The 17506-nt window shown below is 41.5% G+C and overlaps 1 protein-coding gene across 1 annotated transcript in view; it reads left to right on the top strand.

The window, feature by feature from the left end:
• Positions 1 to 16992, top strand: part of LOC129239105 (cubilin homolog) — a 34144-nt gene extending 17152 nt beyond the window's left edge. The window contains 10 exon segments of the mRNA XM_054874407.1: positions 507 to 871; positions 938 to 1147; positions 1211 to 1697; positions 1771 to 1937; positions 4407 to 8606; positions 8672 to 8848; positions 12029 to 12245; positions 12333 to 12791; positions 16611 to 16714; positions 16777 to 16992. Coding sequence (XP_054730382.1) covers positions 507 to 871; positions 938 to 1147; positions 1211 to 1697; positions 1771 to 1937; positions 4407 to 8606; positions 8672 to 8848; positions 12029 to 12245; positions 12333 to 12791; positions 16611 to 16714; positions 16777 to 16920 — 6530 coding nt within the window. The 3' untranslated portion in view covers positions 16921 to 16992.
• The last annotated feature ends 514 nt before the right edge of the window (positions 16993 to 17506 follow it).

Genomic DNA, 17506 nt, shown 5'->3' with positions numbered 1-17506 from the left:
CGCGTCACTAAAATAGTTGTAGCTTCGAAAATAATTCGAATTTTGAAAAATCCTTTTAGGGAGATATTTTTGAATAGTTAAACTATCAAATTTTGAAAAAAAATTTTTTTCGATTTTTTCAAATTTCTAGACTAGAATACCCCCTTAAATATCACAAATCTTATGAAATTCATCAGCAGCTTGAAGCGGTTAATATTTCTAAGGTTTTCAATGGTGCGGAATCCATTTTTAAAACTGTAAAAATAGAAAACACGTGCAGAGGTAGATTTACTTAAGGCGGCGTAACTTTTACAAATCTCGAGCGATGGCGATACAATTTTGGTAGGAATGTTAATCATAGATATGGCAACCTAACAAAAAACAAAAAAAAAAACAGATCTCAAATCAGTTGACTCAGAGCATCATCTGGCGGGTGTTCCGTTTTTTTCGTAGCTCTCTCAAATTGCCTTATTCAATACATTTATTTTATCCATTTCGTAATAACTCTACTTTGATTATTTGCACAGAATGTGGTGGTGTGCTGAGCAGCAGAAATGGTGTAATCACATCACCTAATTATCCGCTTAATTATCCACCGGAGGCGAGGTGTGAATGGACTATCGAAGTAACGCCACATCATTCAATCACCCTGACTTTGGAAGAAATCGAAATGGAAAGCTATTTCTCATGTGAAATGGACTTTGTAGAGGCTTACGAGGGTGCCAACAGTGACGACGAAACACCAGCAGAGGAGGGTAAACTCTTGTTCAAGGAGTGTGACTTGTCGGAAACAGCGCAGAATGAATGGGTTACCACTACCAATACGGCGATAGTGCGCTTTGAGAGCGACGATAGCATAGAGTCGAAGGGCTTCAAATTGAGCTTCAAGGAGGTAATTCGCAATTCCTATGTAAATGTACATTCAATTATTTGAAAACATGCATCTGTTTATAAATAGAATTGCGGTCAACGCATTGAAATTGGTGAAGATGATATGGATTATATCGCAGTCAGGCGCAATGCGGTTACAAATGAAACTTGCGCATGGCATTTGATAGCAAAGGATCTTAGCAAACACATACAATTCATACCCACACATGTGCAACTGAGTCCACTGGTAGCAATGTCGGCGCCGACAGAGGAGGATTGCATCAATCAAGGGGTTAAGGTAAATGGAAGGAATGCAGTAATTTTCGTGTAAATAACTCCATGCTTGCCTTACAAACGTTAGATATATGACGGCGCGGACGAAACTGGTGCATTGCGTGCCAGATTTTGCAGATCACATCCACCAAATATTATTTCTAATGGAAATGCCCTCACCATCGTGGTGCCACTGAATGTTACCACAGAATTTGAGGGCTATTACCTATTGATGGATAATTGGTGCGGTGGTTATTATGCATCGTTGAGAGGAACATTTGCTTCACCTTACTATCCCTCCTCATATCCGGTGAATATCAATTGCGAGTGGAATATTGAAGTGAGTGAAGGCAACTCGATTGTACTGACAATTGAATCACTCGATTTGGAAGAATCAGAGGGCTGCAATAAAGATTATCTGGAGGTGCGTGACTCAAGTGAAAGTGGTCGTTTGCTTGGTTTATTCTGTAGTACGAACATACCACCACCCATAATTGGTGCCCAATCAATGTGGTTGAAATTTGGCAGCGATAATGATGGTGTGGGCAATGGTTTTTTGATATCTTATAACTATGGTAAGTAGGCTTCTAATGAGAGTGCAAGCATCTAATTTATATATAAATAAATAAATCCTTCCCGTTTCGCTAGCAACACACAATGAGATCAATGGCACAAATGGCACAATAGAGTCGCCGCATTATCCTACCAAATTCCATGCAGATGACCCTTATAGTTGGCGTATAACGGTCCACAAGGACTATGTGCTGGTGGTGCAAATACATCATATCGTAGATGTGGATATACCATTTATTAAGGTTAGTACTGTACAACAAAAAATATGTTCTGAGTGTAGCTAGGGAAAACGTCAATAAATACGTCCTTGGCATGTTTATTGACTTCAAGGGGGCATTTGATTACCTCCGCTGAGGAGCTTGGATGTCCGGAAATTGCTCTGTGATGGAGTTAGTTTTCGGGCAGGAAAACCTTCATAGTGGGTATGTGTGGAAGTGTGGAGATTGGGGTGACTCGAGGTCCTTTGTGTCCCATTTATTTAGAACATAATGATGGACTCCCTACTTTGGCAGTTAGAGCCTCTCTGTAAATGTTGTGCGTATGCGGACGATCTTCTCATTTTGGCGGAGGGCCGGTCATTTGTGGATCTGGAAAGATTGGTTGGGCAACTTATTACACTTGCTCACAATTGGGGGTTAGATGTGAGGGTTGACATATCGATGGACAAAACGGTGGCAATGCTGCTTAAAGGTATTTTCCCTTAGCTTGGGTTTCCTCCGTATCTGATGCACTCAGACATTACGAATCTTATGTGTGTGGGGATTAGTTAGACCGATGGACGGTATGATGTGAGTGTGTAGTCTTCACCCGTCGGAATGTCAAATTGTTAGGTCAGTATGCGCGTGAAGTATTCAGACGGTGAAGGAATTTTTAGACGTTCAGTTGATTAGTTGGAGGTTTGAGTGTGCTGTTGTGGGATTTGGGGTATGTGCACCAGTCCAAAGCTGTATGAGAGCTCAATTAGTAGTAGTCTTGGCTACGAAGTCTTATTGGAGACTTAAATCTGGTACCTCGGGGAACGGGAGTCCTCGGAGATTGCTCTGACCTGTTCTTGAGGACGGCCCATCGTGAAGTAGCATGGTGGTTGTGGTTTAACATCAAAATGCGGGTAGAGCCTTTTTGGCTCGATGTGGAGGTGCATTGCAACCGGGTGCCGGATCCATAGTACGGCGGAGTTGTAGATAGGCCTCGAACCCCCCCAAGGTGGTTAGACACACTGTCAATTGGTACCGTTGTCGTCCGTTGTCCTTTTGAGTGTTAGAGAATAAGGGCTTGCCACTTCTTCTAATTGGCGCGATAACCGCTTTCGCGATTTTGGCCGAGTTTAACGGAGTGAAGCGATGCCCTTCCCCACCTGATCTTTCCAGCGCCCTTCTCCTCTGTTACCACTAGCTGATACCGCAGCGAATACTTTCAGAGCCGGAGTGTTTGTACGCATGAGGACGATATGACCCAGCCAAAAAGGCGCTGTATTCAGGGCAATTGTATACTTAGCACCCTACAAAGTAGATATCAGTTGCCTTGAGGGCCCCACTTGGTAAACAGGTGGACTTTCACCTAGGGTAATCTATTGGCTCTATAATCGTTTTGCAAAATCAATTTCGTCGTACTATGTTATCGTCTGGTGTAACTCGCTGGAGAGCACGACGGTGCTTAAGAGGCTGGGGATAGTCCAAATGTTTGCCCTTATTCAATCAGCAGGACACTTTAGACTACTTTTGCTCTAGCACAGACTTAGCGGCTCGAGCTATAAGAGTGACTTGCAGACAGAGCTCGATGAACTTGTGCACGCATTGCTCGAAGCTGAAACGTTGGGTGGGAATATTCTGCGAGCTCAAGCTTAAGTTCAGACTACCAAGCCTCTAATGCGTATTGCCTGGTGGTAGCCGCTATCAAATAAGCAGTCGAGTAGCTACTCACTAGTGTAACAAGTGTTGGTAAACTCAACATTTATTCCTGGTAATTAATGTACTGAGTGTGCTCGAAACTAGTAGGGAAATTAAGTTACGAAACTAAATTAAGGCACGGTAGTAGGAAATGCTCAACTAATAAGCTAGCTAGACATGATACCAATGAGGTGGTCTCTCCAAAATGTGAGAATGGGGTTCTATTGACTACCGGTGGTGTGTTCCGGGAAAGGTGAGCTTCGTGTGAACTCAGCAAGCGTTTGACACCACTTTCGCGAGGTCGTGCCGGCCAAGCGTGGATAGGAGGAGCTCCATGGAACTTCTGAGATGAACGAAGCCGAAGCTGCCGAGTATTGTGGGAGTTCTTTCTGAACTTTGTCCGTTAAGCATCTATGCCGTAGCTGTCTGGAGGATCTCGCGGAGTTATTCACACCTTCCTTAGCTGTCTTGGGGAATAGTTCACCTGGTAATAAATGGTGGCCTCATATGTAGTGATAAGTGCTTTGAGATAACCTCAAAAATAGGGTGAACTAAAGCTGTAGGTTTGTGCTAAGATGAAACTCGTATGCCAGCCTAAAAAATTGGACTATTAATTCAAAGCGCGTGGGTTTGGTTCCAACCTAATAATGACTCGCGGAAACGTTATACGATGAAAATACGGCGTAGGGAAAGAAGAGAGAAACTATACGAAGGATTATCAAACTTTGGAGTTCCGCACTGCCAATTCTAAATCTTTTTATATACTATTTTATATTTTATTTGCCAATCTTATCAGTAGATGTTAATATTTTTCTTTTTTAACAGTTCTTCGACGGTTATTCAGATATTGGACTCCAGATCGATTATTCAAATACGAATTTCGTCCGTTCAAGTACAAATATACTGTACATCAAAGCTTCGCGTGGTCCCTTCAAATTCGAATGGTCTACACTCTCGAAGGAGGAATTAAAAAATAATCAAACCCTGGAAGAAAATGCTGCAATTTGCGGCAAGAAAATTTATTCTATAAATACCGGTTTATTGGTTTTTGTAAATTCGCCTGGTTATCCTAACGGTTATGCCAGCTCCCTGAACTGCAGTTGGCTTCTAATGCCAACGAATCCTGCCACTCATGTTACGCTACAAATGACTAAGGTCGATTTGGAAGATATGGCCGAATGTGCTGCAGATTACGTCACAGTATCTGCTAGTAATGATCTACAAAGTTGGCAGGAGTTGGACCGATTATGTAAAAAACCCGTTAACGTGCAAAAAGAGTACCATGGCACACCTTATCTGAAGCTCAACTTCATCACCGACAATAGTGTCAATAAGACGGGTTTCTCAGCAAGATCAAGAGTTGGCTGCGGCTCAGAGATGACTGCTAGACAGGCTTTAGTTAATATTACAAATTTAGTGAGTGGCATAAACAATTTCCAAACGGACTGCGTCTGGAAAATACAAGTACGTCAAAGTCGACGTATACGCATACGATTTGTGGAGTCTTATCTTGCGCCGGACAGCCAATCGAATATATGTCGCGCCTACTTTTTGGTACGCAATGGCTTGGCAGAAGACTCACCCTTCCTCGGCAAGGGCAAATATTGTGAGAATAATATCACGGATCTATTGGAGACCACTTCGAATCGTGCATTTATAAAATTTTCACGTACCTCCTTCCCACGTTTCAGAGCCGCTTTCTATTATGAAGAGATAAGTCACGAGTGTTCGGATGTGTTGGTTCTAACAGAGGGCACACGTTTGGATCAAGAGAAAACCATAAATTCGCCCAATTATCCCAACATACCAAATCCGCATTCGGAATGCATTTGGCGGGTGGAGGCGCCAGCGCATCATATAATCGCCGTGGAGTTTAAAGATGAATTCGATTTGGCAACGTCGGATAGTCAGACGGAGGCTTGTGATCGTGAATATGTGCAGCTAAATGATGGTGCGACCGAGCTCATGCCTCTGATCGGCATTTTCTGTGGCAAAAAGAAACCGAACATGAAGTATACGAGTGGTAATGTTTTACGTGTAAAATATTTCACTGATATCTCAGAGCCACATGTGGGCTTTAAGGCCATAGTTTCGATTGGCCGTTGCGGCGGTTCATACTATGAGAATCAAGGTGAAATAAACTCACCTGATTTTTCTCTACTAAATAATGCTCACGATTTCGAGTGTGTATACACAATCGAAGTGGACGGTGGTAGTACAATTAAATTTATTGTAGAAAATATGGAATTGCCCGACACGGAGGAGTGTGCGCACGGCAGCCACTTGGAGCTGCAAGAGATCGTTACGTACGATGGTTCAGATAACGTTACAGATACTTTACGCATTTGTGGCAATCGCAAGGATAAAGCGTACATTGTTGAAACAAATAAATTGGTTGTGCGTTATCACATTCAGAGCGCTAATTCGTCACCACACACTTTCAAGCTCACATATTCTGCTATCGGCACACGTTGCGGCGAGACGATAAATGCGAATCGCGGCACACTCTATACACCGGGCTATCCGCAGGGTGTCAGTCGGCCGACACATTGCTCCTGGTACATACGCGTACCGAAAGGTAAGCGCGTCAAGGTCGAAATCATCGATTTCGACACCGGTGCGCCGTTAAATACAACTAACTCGTTCGGCCATATGAGCTCCTTCCGTGGACGACTTAGCTTCGCTAATGATTTCGAAATGCAATCGATTATTGCGCGCGTCTCGAATAACCCACCAGCAGTGATCTACTCCACGGACAACACAATGGGTATTGATGCATTTTTGCTTTCGTTCAGTCAACATCGTGGCTTCAGATTGCGTTTCTCCTCGAATGAGGACTCACAGGTGTGCCGTCATAACTTCGATTTGATGGATGTTGAAGGCGCAGTGAGTTTCAGTCGCCACAACGATACCGATATCTACTGCAATTATGCACTCAAAATGCAAGATAATGAAACATTATCGTTACAAGTGGAACGTTACGAAAGGGACTTTACAAGTCCTCTGTACTCATCTCTGTACTCATCGCTTTGCAGCTTTGTGACGCCTTTGAAGTTGGAATTGAACGCGCAACAAATAGTGCCTGATCTTTTATGTAAAAATGAGACCCAAGCCGTTGTTCGGCTACCTTATCCGATTACAATGAAATTGATGGGCAACAGACGTAACAGACTCATCAACTTGGATTTGAAGTACAAAGTTTATAAATGCGGTGGCATACGTTCGATTTACACCGATCTAAATATTACACAGCCGGAAATGGGCATTTATACCGGCGTATTGGAGTGCGCTTGGGCAGTGTGGCCCGATCACGAGTTCAGTGTGGATGACACAGAAGATCTTGATTACTGGGCTGCTGGTATACAGATCGAAGTTTCGTTGTCAACAGATTTCAAGGGCTCATGTGAAGAGCAGTATCTAATTGTGTATGGTGGACCGAATCAGAATTACCCCCATTTGGGACGCTTTTGCACACAATCCTCCATGGATAATATGGTTGTGGAGCGCGGTGTATTTATTGAGTATTACACGCGTAACTATGAGACCCAATCCAAGTTCAATTTGTCCATGAAACAGGGCAGCGGTTGTGGTGGTAAACTCACTTATCCATATCGACCCATATCGTTTAGTGATCAATACAAGAATAACATTGAATGCGTGTGGGAATTAACAACGGATCCTGGTTTTCATATTGGACTCTATTTTACTGAACGTTTCTTTATTGAATCAAGTAAGGATTGCACCAAAGATTATTTGTTGGTGCAGCAGAGGACGACGGTGAATGGCACTTGGCAAGATCTGGGCAGATATTGTGGGCGTGAACCGCCGCAATCAGTGAATAGCACAACAACGGAGATGCGCCTAATTTTCCGCACAGATGCGGAGACGGTGGGTGATGGCTTTACGGCAAATTTCGAACGCAATTGTGGTGGTATTCTATATGCGACAAGTGAGTCGCAGCACATGACCAGTCCCGGCTATCCGTGGCGTTATGAAAACAATTTGATGTGCAATTATACCATTGTGCAGGAGCAGAAAACTAAGACCGGCGTGATGATGCAGTTCTTGGACTTCGAGGTGGAAGAACCACCAATTACACGTTGTCTCTTCGATAATGTTACAGTCGCCACGTTCTACGAAGATATGCCGCCAGAGGAGACTATACTTTGTGGTACCAAACGTTCCCATGAGTTCCGTGGTGACAAAATTTCAGTGATTTTACGCACGGACCATTCATTTTCATCCAAGGGTTTTAAGTTCGCCTACAGTAATAATATATGTGGCTACACAATTCATAACTCGACGGTGATAGAGACGCCCCGTCATTATAAAGATGGTACTTTTCCACCAAACAGTGAATGCAATTGGAATCTAACTGCACCAAATGATTACAAGATACTCATCAAGTTTGAGTATTTTGACTACGAGAGCGATGCATCGTGTGACTTTGACGGCGTCGAGGTGTACAAGTCGCTTTTGCCAGTCGAGGACCAACGTATTGCCAAATTCTGTGGCAACCTTACTGGCCTCATACCACCATTGCATATTGCCAGCAATCGTGCATTAATACATACCTATACAGACCGGAGCATTGACTCGATGGGCTTCAAAGCGCTCATCACATTCCTGCCAAATTGTGATGAGAAAGTCTATCTGGGCGCAGACAATTCGACTTACGAACTCAACAAATACGCGAGCGGCTACTCGAATAACTTGGATTGTGCGCACATATTTACAACCACACATGGCAGACAATTATTTGTAGATTTCAATAGCTTTCATATCGAGGAAAGCGAGAATTGCCAGGATGATTTCTTAGAAGTGCGCGATGGTGGCGGTCCTTTCGGGGACTTGATTGGTACATTTTGCGGTCATGTGGAGCCACATAGACTTATGTCTTCAGGTAATACATTATTTATGCGCTTCGTTAGTGACTCGTCGGGGGCAAGTGCTGGCTTTAGCGCGAAAATAACATCTTTACCCAAGATATGTGGCAATGTGGAGTTAGAGGTCAAGGGCAAAGAGGTGAGTGGGGTGTGAGCGTGTTGTTTTAGTAGCGCAAACTCAATATGTAAACTTTTTTTTGACAGAAATTGGTTTTAAGTTCACCGAATGAACCAAATCAACTTTATGGCAAGCAGTTGAATTGCTTGTGGAAAGTCAAAAGTGCAAAAACAATACATTTGAAGTTTGAACGCTTCGATTTGGAAGGCACCAACGCCACAGGCAGATGCGGTGGAGATACATTGAGAATTTATAACAAAGAAGTAAGTTATAGTCTATATCCACGGAGCCCTAACTGCAGTGTATGCTTAACTATAAATGGGGATGAAAAGTCCCTGGCCTAACAAAGAAAACACGCTTTTTGTTCCATCAAGAGCAACGCAATCATTTTACCGCCGCTCTAGGATTTCAATGCCATTTTTGTAGAACTTTCATTTTTATTTAATTTACCCTTTTCCTCAAAATACGCCTCAGTTTCGGCGATATCCTTTTTACTCGAGCGCAATATAGGCGAGCAGTTTTTTTAGATCTGCGAACAACTCGTAGGGGGTGAGAGCTAAATCTGGCGAATACGGTGGATGTAGGAGCCATTCGAAGTTCAATTCATGTAGTTTTGTCATTGTTTTGATTGACTTGTGACCCGATGCGTTGTCTAATGATGACACACAATTTTTTTCTTTGCCATATGCGGACGTTTATTTGCATTTTCGGCCTTCAAACGCTGCAATAATGCTATATAATATTCACTGTTGATGGTATTTCCCTACTCAAGATAGTCGATAAATATTACGCCACTTACATCCCAAAATATCGATTGTTGTACAGTTGGATTATCGTTTTATCAATTGTCACATATCGATGCAAAAAGTCCGGTTTATTACGTTTGAACATGGCTAAACACTGCTCAGAACCATCAACACGTTCGTGTTTTTGAAAAACAGTGAACAATCGCGGCACCCACTTTGAGCAAAGCTTTCTCATAGCCAAATTCTCATGCAATATAAAGCCAAGACGTTCTTTTGATATCTTTACGATGTCAGCTAACTCATGCAACTTCACTTTTCGATCATTTCAACCGATTTTGTGGATTTTTTTTTATCTTTTCTGGTGTTACCGCCTCGTTTGGACGTCCACTGCGTTGTGCCTCATCGGTGTTTGGCTTCTCTACGATCGCGTTTGAAGTCAGCAAACCATTGTTTTATATTTGTTTCTGATGGAGCGGAGTCAGCATAACATTTTTGAAGCCATTGCTTCACTTGTGCTATATTTTGTCCAATCAAGAAGCAGTGCAAAATTTAAATACGAAATTCTTCTTGATCTATTGTTTTGAAAATAACAAAAGTAGCGTCAGTCTCAGCACAATAACTCACGGATTAATGAATATCACGAAATTTCTTTAAGGTTAGCACTAATTGAAAAAGAGGTGAATGCAATAAAACTATTGCCATCAATGTATGTGTTAGGCCCGGGACTTTTCAGCCCATATGTTATAATTGAAATTTGAAATGATCGAGCCAAGGAGTACCAAGAGATTTGATGGCTCCCAAAACACTCAGGCTAAAAAGCCTAACGGGGAAAGGAGATAAGTGTCAGAGAAGGAGGTAGAAAGAATAGAGACAGAGACAGAGGCAGATACAGAGGCGGAGGCAGAAGCAGAGACAGAGACAGAGACAGAGACAGAGACAGAGACAGAGGCAGAGACAGAGACAGAGACAGAGACAGAGACAGAGACAGAGACAGAGACAGAGACAGAGACAGAGACAGAGACAGAGACAGAGACAGAGACAGAGACAGAGACAGAGACAGAGACAGAGACAGAGACAGAGACAGAGACAGAGACAGAGACAGAGACAGAGACAGAGACAGAGACAGAGACAGAGACAGAGACAGAGACAGAGACAGAGACAGAGACAGAGACAGAGACAGAGACAGAGACAGAGACAGAGACAGAGACAGAGACAGAGACAGAGACAGAGACAGAGACAGAGACAGAGACAGAGACAGAGACAGAGACAGAGACAGAGACAGAGACAGAGACAGAGACAGAGACAGAGACAGAGACAGAGACAGAGACAGAGACAGAGACAGAGACAGAGACAGAGACAGAGACAGAGACAGAGACAGAGACAGAGACAGAGACAGAGACAGAGACAGAGACAGAGACAGAGACAGAGACAGAGACAGAGACAGAGACAGAGACAGAGACAGAGACAGAGACAGAGACAGAGACAGACACAGAGGCAGAGACAGAGGCAGAGACAGAGGCAGAGGCAGAGACAGAGACAGAGACAGAGACAGACACAGAGACAGAGGCAGAGACAGAGACAGATGCAGAGGCAGAGGCAGAAGCAGAAGCAGAAGCAGAGACAGAGACAGAGACAGAGACAGAGACAGAGACAGAGACAGAGACAGAGACAGAGACAGGGACAGAGACAGAGACAGAGACAGAGACAGAGACAGAGACAGAGACAGAGACAGAGACAGAGACAGAGACAGAGACAGAGACAGAGACAGAGACAGAGACAGAGACAGACACAGAGACAGAGACAGAGACAGAGGTAGTTAGTCCTGTGAGAATTTTCCAGATTCTTAGGTAAATCTGAAAATATGTTCCAATTTTAGAGAACGAATATTACTCATTTTCACGACATTGGAACCCAAAACTCGTAGCCTTACTCTATCAAAGGCAGAACACTCACAATGAAAATGCTCAGTGCTATCCGTTTCCTCCAAGCAAGACAGGCACACTGAGCCCTCAATGATTCCAATGGTGCTTATATGCTGACCCCACGGGTTGTGTCCTGTAATAATACCGATCATCAGCCGAACGTCTTTCCTTCCAAGTTTTAGTAGAAAGTTTGACAGTTTTATGTCCATGTGCTAGTCAAATAACGATTTGAAATGCTCAAATTACTTTGAAACTGTTGTTGCCTGTGTAAAACTGACTTTTCAAATAGAGTTAACTGAACTTTACTGGCCTTACGGAAAATTTTATATTATTAATAATTTGTTTACGAGCTGCTTTTAGACGTAGCCAGATAGCTGTAATAATGCAGACCAAATAGGAATTATTAATTAGGTTTTATGTGGCAGAATTTCTTTTAAAAAAATAATTTTTTCTTAAATTTTTAGCATAAATATACCATAAACATGCGATTTGGAGCTCTAGTAGACATCTGTTGTTGGTAAACAAAAATCAGCTGTTTAAGTTAACGTTAGGTTAGGTTTGGCAGCCGCATCGCACATAGAAACAACGACGTCACTTAGACCACGAAATGGGTCCGTTGTGAGCCTAAGTTAACGTTAGAAATGCTTGATATCTCTGAAACCTAACAATGCTCTTAACTGTTGTTAAATTCTTGGTGGAAATAGACTATTAGTACTGAAAAAATATGTTACGCAACTTAAAATTAATCATACAAATGAAATTTTTCCAACTATAGGACGCCGATAAAATTGAAAAAGGCTACGGCACTGAGTTCGTTTTCAATGGTCAAAGGGGTAGCGTTGATTGGAGTAATTTTGCAATCGATTTCGTTTACTGTGGCAATCACTTGCCCGATGATTTCTTCTCTACGGGCAACACATTAATTATTAAATTCCAGACTGACGATGAAATCGAAAAAACCGGCTTCAGCATAAGCGCTTTTGCTGTGGAAGGTATGCCATTCAAAAGATTTTCCTGTGTGTCCACTTTCAATCACTCCTTTTATATTTATATTTATTATTTTCTTTCTTCATGTCAAGGCTGCTTCCGCAACTTTACCGGCACTCAAGGTCGCATTCAAATCTCCGAAACAGAAGACGAGTGTGACGTCTACATCGAAGCGCCACAAAACTACACACTTAGCCTTTATTATGCGGATGTGACATTTGCCGATTATGCCTGCGAAAAAGAATATATCGAAGTTTTTAATGCCTATACGAATAGTTCGTTGCAAAAGATTTGCTCGTACACCGGCAATGATAAGGCGCTTTTCTCCACCACGAACAAGTTGCGTTTGCATTTCAAAATGAGTGGCTACTATACGAAATTCGATATTACTTATTTGGCTAGCCGTGATGGTGTTGGATGTGGTGGGAATTTATACAATAATCGTGGCACCATCGTTAATCCATTCTATCCGAATAATGTGCGAAATAATTCGGATTGCCGTTGGAATATACGGGTGCCAGGAAATTTGTATGTGTTGTTGCACTTCGAAGGTAAGATTTTATAAATTTTAGTAAACATGAACGAGGGAGCTTCAGCACATACATATGCAAGGTGAAGTCCAAAATAAACAAGACTGAGCTAAAATAGAAACGAAAGGAGCTTTGTTCTGATAACTTCGAGTTAATTTATTCAAATGAGTCCTCTTTGGCCTCGATACACTGTTTGACGCGATCTAAAAGCTTTTCGGAAGAGTGTTTCAGGTCATTGGCCGGAAAGTCCTTCAGGATGTCGGTACAAGCCTTTTATATGGCCTCTACGGAAGCAAGACGTTTTCTTTTCATGGCCAAATACAAATTTCCGAATAGGTAGAGGTCACAGAGAGCCATATCAGGGGAATACGGTGAGTGATTGATGGTTAAAATGCTATTTCTAGTCAAAAAATCAGCCACAAGAGTGGATCGATGAGATGGTGCATTGCCATGCAATAAGCGCCAGCCTCCTCCTTCGAGGTATTCATGGCGAATTCGACAAAACGCTTCAATTCGCAAACGCTTCAAAACGCCAAGACAGAAAATTGCTTTGACGGTTTGGCCAGTTGGCACGAACTACTTGTGGACAATTCCCTTGGAATCATAAAAAAAATTAGCATCGACTTGATTTTTGACTTCGCCAAATGCGATTTTTTGGGTAGCGGCTCGTCTGGGACCTTCCATTCGGACCTTCCTTTGAGGCTTAGTTTCAGGTTCATGTAGGAAGCACCACCTTTCATCACCAGTTACAATGTTGTAAAGGAAGTTCTCGTCTTTTCTCGCCTCTTTAATGAGATCTTTCGAATGTTGGATTCTGAGCAATTTTTGGTGCACAGTTAACTTATGCGGAATGAAACGTGCACAGATCTTTCGTAATCCCAAATCATTAAAATGAGATAAATCGATGTTTTTTTTTCCATAAATTTCAATGATGGTTTCGGTTCATTTTTGATAAAACTACGAACATTTTCGATGGAGTTTTCGGTGATTACTGATTTCCCGGTCCGCCCCGTATGTTCATTGACATTTATGTCCTCACAACCATCTCTGAAACGTGTAAAGATAGAAAATCATTGCCATAAACTTTTTTTATCAGTTCAAATGTTTCGGTGAACGTTTTACCGATTTTAATAAAAAATTTGATATTAGCTCTTTGTTCGAAACTCATTTTTGTACCGATAACTCAAACATACTGACACTTTAGACGCAATAACTTCGCTTCCACCTAACGGAATGTCTCTAAGCTTTCACTGGAAGTTAGCTGGGGATGTATTGTAACTTCCAACGCACTAACTCATTAAAAAGATGGCGCCATCAAAAACATTTTGATGAGTCTTGTTTATTTTGGCTTTACCTTAGGGTGCATACAAAAAAAAAAGCCAATCGGTACTGTTTCCCCATCGGAAATATATAATTTATTATATTTTAAGACTTCCGCTCTAAAATATTTCGAAAAACTTCGAGATTTTATTGAGCTGTGCCCATATACGAAAATGCTTTAAAAAATCGTGTTTTTGTTTTATAAATAAAATTACGTTTTTAAATATCGTAAGTGGTGTGAATATCAGTATTAAAATGCGCTAATGCCTCTACCCAAATGTAAAACCTAATTTCGAAATATTTCGACCGCAGCACCATCTAGCGTGTGCATTTGCTGAAAAATAATTCACGTAATGTATCTAAGTCACTAAACCACTTTTTAGATGTTAATTGACCAATTAATTCAGGTTAATACAATAGTTTAAACGATGTATTTAATTTCCGATCTGTATAACTGAAATGCATTTCATAATTTTCATTCTTAACTCTACCAAAAATTGACAGTGAGTTTTTTTATTCCAAAAAATTTGAAAAGAAATTTGGGTTAATATGGTTTTCGTAGGGGCATACGTGCATTACCAGACTAGAGTCATAATTAAATACTATTTTATATTACAAAATCCAGCAAGGCGGGGAGTAAATCATACCACGTCTAGGTGGGATAATGCGAGACAATTTTTCGCTGTCATACCTACTAACAGTGTGAAGAAGGGCATAATGGGGTTTCATACCAAAAGTAGGAAAAAAGGACTATTCACTGGGTAAGTCCTTTAGACCTCCTTTATATTGAAAGCAATGGAGAATATCATTGATAATGAAATCGGATCAAACACTCTTCGTATAAAACCTCTCCATCAAAACCAGAATGCGTACAGGGCAGGAAGATCTACGAATACTACGCTGCATGAGCTATGCACGGAGATCCAGAGTACCTTTGACTGTGAGGAAACAGTTCTCTGTGCCCTCCTCGATATAGCGCACTAGAGAAGAGAAACGTGCAGAGACCCATCTGCAGATGGATAGAGTACCTGCTGCAGACAGCTGAAACCGCAGCAGCCGACAGTACTATCCAGTTATAAACAAGTAAGGGGTGTTTGCAGGAGTTGCGGGTCTTATAACCCCTCCTGGAATTGCTAAGGTTGCAGGTTCCACTTACCCAACTACCCAGAGATGATATCACAAAAGTCTTCAAATTCGAAAAGAAGTACAGAATTGAACTGGACGATAAGATAAACTGGAGTATACCTGAATTTAAAAGGAAACTCCAGAAGTGTACCCTGCACTGGTACACAGATGGCTCGAATACCACAGAAGGGACAGGCGCTGGAATATGAGGCCCAAAGCTAAGCGTACAGTGCCGATGAGTAGTTTTTCAAGTATCTTCCAAGCGGGGGTGTATGTCATTTGTCTATGACAAGACATCAACTTAGACAAGAATTTTCGGAATGAGCGAGTTGCCATTCTGAGCGATAGTCAGGCGGAACTCAATGCTATATCGTCCTGTATGAGATTAAGTTCTCACTGGTCCGTATCAAGAAACTGAATATGTTAGGGACGCACCATCGCATACGGCTAATCTGGGTCCCAAGACACACGGTTATAATTGGGAACGAAATAGCGGACGCATTGGTGAGAGAGGTTGCGGCCTAGTCATTAATAGGACCTGAGTCCTTCCTTGCTATGGCACAGCACATCATCGTTGAGAAGCTTAGGAGTGAAGGGCTAAGGCGGCCAAGGGAGGTTAGTTGGCACCAAGCTATCGGGCTATGCCAGGCGAGATCTTTACTGGACAGGTACAACCAAAAGAGGTTTAGAAAACTCATAACCCTCCACAAGGTTAAACTAGGAATGCTCACGGGCATTCTCAGAGGCCACTGCAGACTCACTAGTCTTCTGCACACGATCGAGATATGGTCTACTGACTTTTGTCGTGTCTGTGACCGATTTCAGGAGACTTCAATGCGGCTTCTCATCCAACGCAGCGCTATAGCGCGGGAAGCTTGAGATATCATGGCCATTTGCAGCCGGAAGAAAGGCAAAAAGGCTCAGTGCAACCCAGCTCTGTCTTAAGTTTAATAAGGGAACTGGATCTGGATGAGGTACTGTGATGAGTAGAGGGCACAAAAACCCATGAGGCCGATGTGCAAACCTCGTAGAAAATGTAATCTAATTTTTTTTAATATAATAATAAAAATCATCATGCGCTCAGTTATGCTCACCATTGTATGAATATTAACATAATTTCACATGAATATGTGCTTCTAATTTGTTAGCAAGAAAGAAAAAATTTAGTTTCGTTTACTTCGATATCCGAAAAATCAGCTTTTATCTTTCCAATACTATAGTGTTTATGTTGAAAACTGGATTTTTTATTAGTATTTTTCCAATCAATAAAAAAAATGGATAAATATTTGTGTGCGTGAAAACTGTGACTCCGCTATATAATAATTAATTAAGCATATCTATTTATATTTACATTTAATATTAAATACATATATATTTGCATCCCTTCTCAAACAGTTTTCGATCTTGGCACCAAGAACACTTGCCACTCAGATTATTTGGAAATTATTGAACCCAGTAGCGATGGCTCGGAATCGGTTGTGCGACGCTTTTGTGGCGAGGTAAATTAAATTTTCGATTTTTTTGTATTTACATTTTTTTTAAATATTTTTTGATCATTCAGGATAATCCAAAAATGTATAAAAGCGAAGGCAGTACACTTTCCATACGCTTCCATAAAACGCTCAACTACGATGGCACTGGCTGGGTTATAAACTTCCAAGGAGTCTACTCAAATTATAAGATTCCCGAGTACATGTTAATGTAATATGGCAATGGAGGTGGTGGTGGTGGTGCAGGTGTTGTCTGAGCCACACAGCCCAGACCCAATTACCACAAAGATGCCATTTTGATACACCACTTGTAGAACCACTGCTTGGCAGTGGACTTGCATAGAATTGAATAAATATTATATTTGTGTAATATTCATGTAATTAATTAGAAATTATTTATAAAAAATGAAAAAAAAAATTAAATAAAAATGAAAAAGTTGATGAAATTAATGAAAATCTTAAATTTCGTATTTTCAAAGATAAAAAATACTAATTCAAATATTGTGTAGTATGTAAACTCTGGCTTCCACTGAATAAGTGCGGTCAATCTAGGTATGGAGCTTGCATATGCAAGAAATTACGAACAGTACTCATTTTATACCGTTGTTGTCGTAGCAATTCATCAAGACCTGTAGTCACCGAACGTCTACCTTATCTATTGGTAGGCCTATGCAATATATTGTTTCGACGGGTTGGGTCCAAATGCCTTGTGTAATATGCTCAGCTTCATACCTTAAAATTCTTGATTGCTTGCAGCGTGCCCGATGGAGTGGAGTTTTTCTCGGAAATTTGTTTTGTTTT

Source organism: Anastrepha obliqua, chromosome 2, assembly GCF_027943255.1.
Source record: "Anastrepha obliqua isolate idAnaObli1 chromosome 2, idAnaObli1_1.0, whole genome shotgun sequence".
NCBI lineage: Eukaryota > Metazoa > Arthropoda > Insecta > Diptera > Tephritidae > Anastrepha > Anastrepha obliqua.
This window is presented reverse-complemented; position numbering and strand designations above follow the sequence as displayed.